General features: G+C 47.8%; 1 protein-coding gene across 25 annotated transcripts in view; it reads right to left on the bottom strand.

The window, feature by feature from the left end:
• Positions 1 to 6,323, bottom strand: part of NTM (neurotrimin) — a 1,404,754-nt gene that overhangs the window by 667,522 nt on the left and 730,909 nt on the right. Inside the window, exons 7-8 of one of the 25 annotated variants that reach the window (XM_074015663.1) lie at positions 3,476 to 3,562; positions 1 to 3,147 (exon numbers count right to left, since the gene is read on the bottom strand). The exon at positions 1 to 3,147 is cut by the window's left edge and continues 1,441 nt beyond it. The exons of the other annotated variants lie outside the window; for them this stretch is intronic. Coding sequence (XP_073871764.1) covers positions 3,054 to 3,147; positions 3,476 to 3,562 — 181 coding nt within the window. The 3' untranslated portion in view covers positions 1 to 3,053. The remainder of the gene's footprint in view (positions 3,148 to 3,475; positions 3,563 to 6,323) is intronic. 25 annotated transcript variants of the gene reach the window in all.

Below are 6,323 nucleotides of genomic sequence, written 5' to 3'. Positions count from 1 at the left end.
AGGCATTGCTGATAGTAAATGCTGTAGAAGATATTTATAGATAGATAGATAGATAGATAGATAGATAGATAGATAGATAGATAGATGTAGATATATATGCACACATACATGCATGACACAAAGTGCTTCCAAAGTCCTCTGCCACAAGAACGTAAGGTGATATAATGTAGACACTAATAGCCCAGGCTCGTGTTCCATTGGCACAAGTTCAAATCCTGCCTCTTCTCATGCGAGTTGCAAGGCCTTGTTCAAGATACTTAACCTCCCCTGGCTGCGGCTTCTCAACCACAAAATAGGAATGACAAAAGCTATCTCTCATCATTACAAGGCTCAAGCCGCAGAAAGCACCAGAAGTGGATCGCACAGTGTGCGGCAACGATGACTATTAGGAGCTTGGAAGAAAGGTGCCCTTGGAGTTCAACTAATCAAAACCCAGCAGTGGGAAGAGATGGTGTCTCCAGGCAGTGGGTCCCAATCCTGGCAGCACAGAGGAGACACCTGCAGATGCCCGGGCCCACCCAGACTGTTGGAGTTGGAATCTCAGGCATGCAGGGAGGGCGTCTATGGGTTTAAAAGTTCCACAGTGGTTCTAAGGTGAGATCAGGGTGACAAGCCCTCAAGGTCTCAAGATCTGCTCAGGGACGTTTCATTCCTAGGCTACTCCTGTTGAAAGACACTTGAGGCTGAACACTTGCTTACTGCTGTAAGGCAGGAAACTATCTGGGTCCCTCCATGACCAGGATTAGTACTCATGTGGTTCCAGGTTCTGGGAAGCTCACTGGGGACAAAAGTAGGTGTATCACCTGCTGTCATGGGGCTGCTGCCCTACTGGGGAGCTGGAATCAGAGCACCGATAAATGCTTACGTTCAAAGCAAAACAAATGCATGGAAGAAAAAGGGTGGATTCGAGGGTGAGCACCCAGCCTGTGGATCAGGAATACTTTCACAAGGAAGGGTCTTCCGTTGAATTATTAAGAGTCCTGAGGGTCACCCAGGAACAGAGGGACCGGAAGTGCTCTCTAGGCAGGAGGAGGAAAGACTACTACAAAGCCCATGTGGCTGGAACAAGAACAAGCCACGGAGGAGCAGAGCCGGAGAGCAAGCAGAGGCCAGGATCCACAGGCTTTGTAGATTCTGCCCAGAATTGGGGTCTTCCTCTTTAAGGGAAAAGGCAGCTTTTAAATGAAGGAATCCCAGGTAGGGCACAGAGGCGAGATGGCAAGATCCAATAAGCCAGCCCTGAAACCCACTTACTTCCTTGCGGCATAATCGTGAGGACCAAGGCCACGGCATGGAGCAAGGGGCCAGCCAAAGCCCTCCCCCTCTGCTAGAGTTCCCGAGGCCTCTAAGTCAGTTCCTTAGAGAACATCGCATGGCCCCAGACCCCAGTGCATAGAACTGAATCTCTCAGACGTGAGACCTGGATCTTTACTCACCCAGGCACAGACCAATAGCTCAGCTTCCAGAAATGTTGATCCCAGCCACAGCTAGAAAAGAATGCTCTCGTCCCTAATACGTCGTCCCACTGGAATGGTAGTGTGTCACCAGCCTTTAGTGAGTGCCGCTTTGTGAGTCCTTCAGCAGGAGCCTGGCCATCTCTGTTGCACTGATCTTATCCATTTGTGGACCAGAGAGGCTGAGGGCCCTGTTGTGGGTGGGGCACTCTGGGAATGTCATCCAGGGCTACTTGGCTTTCAGCCAACCTCTGCCCAGAGATCATAGGCATCTCCCATCTCAGGATGTCAGAATCGGATGTGTTTGTCGAGTATGTCTCTTCATTCTGGGATCCTCTGTTCTGGGAGGGGTGGTTGCAGGCATGGCTCCAATGGGGTAGACCAGGCTGGGGGCAGACCGGTGGTCTTCTACCCTCACAACGCCTTGTGCGTTTGTGGTATATTATGTGTTTATGGTCAATGACCTCCTCCTCAGTGAAGCTAGTCATTAGAAGTGAATCCTTGAATCTGGCCTTAGCTGTTTGTAACTGTAAGTTTCATTGAAATAAAGGAAACCTCTGGCAATTATAAGACAGGAGGCATGGCCGGGCGCGGTGGCTCAAGCCTGTAATCCCAGCACTTTGGGAGGCCGATCACGAGGTCAGGAGATCGAGACCATCCTGGCGAACACGGTGAAACCCCGTCTTTACTAAAAAATACAAAAAAACTAGCCGGGCGAGGTGGCGGGCCCCTGTAGTCCCAGCTACTCGGGAGGCTGAGGCGGAAGAATGGCGTAAACCCGGGAGGCGGAGCTTGCAGTGAGCTGAGATCCGGCCACTGCACTCCAGCCTGGGCGACAGAGCCAGACTCCATCTGAAAAAAAAAAAAAAAAAAAAAGACAGGAGGCAGGGCCAGGGGCAGGGTGTGGATGTCTCATGAGCCATATTCTAAGGCACTGCTTCTCCCATGGCAGTAATGCTGAGAGCTAAGGAGTGATAGGCAGGGTGAAGGGTGGAGGGCGGGCCTCACTCAGTCACTGGACCATAGGTTGAGGAATTCAGTAGCCCTGGGCACTGAAGCCTCAGAACAGATGTGTTGTCTCCAGTTACCAGGAGAAAAAAATACTCCAGACTGATGCAGTGATCTTAGTGAATATGTAGCCTAGTATAGACTACACATTACAACGTCACATTTACTGTATATTTTTATTCCTATGACCATTAAGAGAAATAGAGTTCGCAAAACTGGATATTGAGCAATGTGTGTCTTAAACTATTTATTATTCCTTATCTCAATTAATTTTCAAAACAGCATTGAGATATATATCATTCACAGCGCACAGATAAGGAAACTGGAGATCAACATGGGAAATTGACAAACGTCAGGCAAAATACGGTGGGGTGGGAATTTGTCTCGGAAGCCTGCCTCCTTTCCGAGGCTGACGGCCAGTTCTGCTTGTTCCCAGACATTGGGACTGAGTCTAGATGGATGCATTTTGTGACTTTTTTAGTTTGCTAGGGCTGCCGTCACAAAATACCCTAGACTGGGTAGCTTAGGCAACAGAAATTTATTTCCTTGCACTCTGCAGGTTAGAAGTTCAAGATCAATATGTCGGCAGCATCAGTTTCCTCTCAGGCATCTCTTGCAAATGGTCGCCTTCTTTCTGTGTCTTCGCATGAACTCTCCTCGCTGTGTGCTGTGTCCCCATCGCTTTCTATAAGGACATCAGTCATGTTGGATTCGGGCCCAGCCAGATGACCTCTTTTTGCCCTAATCACCTCTTTAAGTATCTCCCAATACAGTCACCTTCTGAATTACTGGAGGTCAGGACTTCAACATGTAAATTTTGGAAAGATCCTGTTCAGCCTGTAACAGTGACCAAACAGTATGGACAAAGCTCTTTATCCTTCCCTTACCAGGGATCTCTACTTGGCTTTTCACATCAATGCAATCACTGTTTACCCAAAATATTTTTTACCCTGTAGTACAAAAAGGTTTACATTCTGAATGACTGGGCAAATGTCAGGATTAAGATAACTCACTCCAGAGATGAGGCGTGGGAAGGATGGGTAACAGGAAGCCGCTGTCTCCAGGTGTCAGCCTTGAGAGGAGATCCCTTCTTAATTTCCCTGAGGGACAGGAGGGAACGCGTGAATGCCACTGGCAAACACAGATGGCATTTAGAGCACGGTTCTCCCTAAGGCTTGTTGGGTACCCATCCGTGGCTGCAGGAAGCAGTTCTGTGGGTCCTGTCTCTGGTGCCCAACAGAGGCGCGGAGGATATGGGCTCCAGGAGTTCAAAGTCAGGCACACACGAGGATGTGCCAAGTGATCCTAGTCCCTTTGTTTAGCTTCTCTGAGTAACAATCGTCCCTTTATTCTGTCTGTCATTAAAGGATGGCAACAGATGTAAAAGAGTGGCTTTTAAATGTTGCTGGGAAAAGGAAATATTAAAATCTAAAAAAAAATAATAATAATAATCAATGGAAGAGAGCAGTGGCCCCCTTCTGACTAACGGCATTCTATAATCTCTTGACTTTGGGGATAATGAACTACATCTCAAATCTACTTGGTTTATTTTACTAAAATTATCAAATTAACATATAGGAAGAAGAAGACACGGGAACTGCAACGTATGGCGCGTGTTCATTTGGTACCTGGCACTGGGGATAGACAGCTGGAGAGAGAGGGAATTTAATTTCCTGGGGCCCATACGCCTCTGAGTGATTGGCAGGCTAATTTTGCTCTCCACTAGGCCTGGTATTGAAAGGAAGTGAAGATGCAGAAAGCTGCCAAGAACTGTTCCTTGTGTTGGCAAAAATTCTAGACCTCATTAGAAAAATCAAGAACTAGATTCAGAAATTTGGAAGGCCATGGTGAAAGGGGATTTTTCAAGTAATGATAATTATTAAATATTGTCAGAGCATCCTTTTACAGGTACTTGGTCTCTGGTTAAGCTTATACAGTATTACACTGACACGCTTCTGTCCTCATGTTGAGAGGTTCAGAGAATTTAATAAATTGCCCAAGGGCACACAGCAAATTGGTAACAGATGCAGGTCTCAAACTGGGTTCTTCTAAATCTGGGCCCGGCTCTTTGTCACCTGCCTGTGCTGGCTCCACTGGAGCCCTGTCCAGAGAGGCCTAGCAGTCAAGAGTTTGGTTGATCTGCAAAGCTAGAGGGGAGCAAGCCCAGGGTGGTCCAGAGACTTTCCTTTCTTGTCACCCTCTGCTCTTTGGGGATAGGATTTTCATCCCACAGCAGTTAAGTGCACAAATACTGTAGTAAGCGAGACACAAGTTCTAATTCAAGCTTCAAGGTCATGTGACCTTGGGCAAATTACCTCATCACTTTAAGTCTGGATTTCCTTGTTTGTAAGAAGAGGATGATAAAACCAGTATCATAGAATTGCTTTGAAAATAAGATAAATCTGTGTGTGTCTGTGTGTATTGTTTAGTAAGGTGTCTGACTCTTAGTAAGGCTTAGCTAAAAAAAAAAAAAAAAATGGTTACAAAAACATCCTTGTCCAAAGAGAGAGAGGGAATCCCAGCAATCCTCAGTCCTCAAAGCCGGCTTTGCCAAGGCTGGCAAGGGTGTGACTTGCTGTTGAAGACCACACATTTCTTTGTTTCCATCTCTGCTAGTAGTGGTGCCCACAGTCCCCCTCACACTCACTGCTGCTCCCTCAAAGCTAGAGAACCAGAGCTGAGCAGCAGAAACCCTCCCTCTCAGTGGCCCGGCCCCTGCTGCCGACAGACAGAGGGGTCAAGGAAAGCCTCAGGACCCGAGGCAGAGAGAGGAATGGAGTGACAGAGATCAATGTTGGACCCAAGATGATTAACTGTGCCAACCTGGGGCACTGGCGCTAGGGAGACAGCCAGATCGATGGATTCCAAGCAAACGAAGAGCGTGGCGCATTCAGCAGCCAAGCTGTGAAGTTAAACACAGCGACGGGGCCAGGCGTTTGGTGAGCGATGAGGGTGACGAAACAGGACACATGTATCTGGGAAACAACACTGAGAGGCCAGCTCTAATTCTGAAAAATGTCTTTGCTCCTTGTCACCTTTCAAAGGTACAATCGCAGTTCTGTGAGTATGCATGTAAGAATGTGAATGTGTGTGTGAGCACGTGCCAGCGTTTGTGTGTTGGGGGGGTGTGCATGTAAACACGACCCCTTTGTCTTCTTATTCCACCAGGGCCCAGTAGTGCTGGGGAATGTGTTGTTTATTAGGTAGGTGCGAATAGAATTTCATTCCCATGGTTCCGAGAATCACAGCATATTAAAACTATTCAAATATATCCCGTGTACTTATATACTCTGTGGAAAATGTTCTTGTAAAATTAACATATACTCTATTACCTCCTTATTAATGGGAAATTCTGAGGGACTGCCTTCATCCATCACAATAAGCTGGGCCCCTCAGCGTTCCCTGCCACGAGCTGACAAGGCAAGCTCTGAGGTCCACAGGGAGCCAGGAGGGAAGGCCGTCCCTTTTCATCCACGCAATACCTACCCTATGCAGCAAAGGGAGGACCTCAAGACCAGGGGGCAATTATGTTGCAGCCCTTATTCTGTGAACACACTCAAAAAGACACGAATGTTCCCGCTAAATCAGTGACTCCATCAGCCTTGATCCACAGGCCTTGGCAGTGGCAGAGGGACTGCAGGAAGCCACGTGGCTAAGAACCCACTTTCTTATTGCCATGTTGGGCAGCTTCTAGGAGTGCTTCCTGGCTGTAGATCTTCTTCCCTTTCAAAGCAGGTTGGGGGTGGTGCACAGCCCTTGCTCGGGCTAGGAGCCAGATACATGGCAGCTTAATTTTCCCCATTATGCATGGCAAATACCAAGAAGCATTCCCAGGTGTGTCTGCAGCCGTGTAAATCTGAC

This window comes from Macaca fascicularis, chromosome 14, assembly GCF_037993035.2.
Source record: "Macaca fascicularis isolate 582-1 chromosome 14, T2T-MFA8v1.1".
NCBI classification, from domain to species: domain Eukaryota; kingdom Metazoa; phylum Chordata; class Mammalia; order Primates; family Cercopithecidae; genus Macaca; species Macaca fascicularis.
This window is presented reverse-complemented; position numbering and strand designations above follow the sequence as displayed.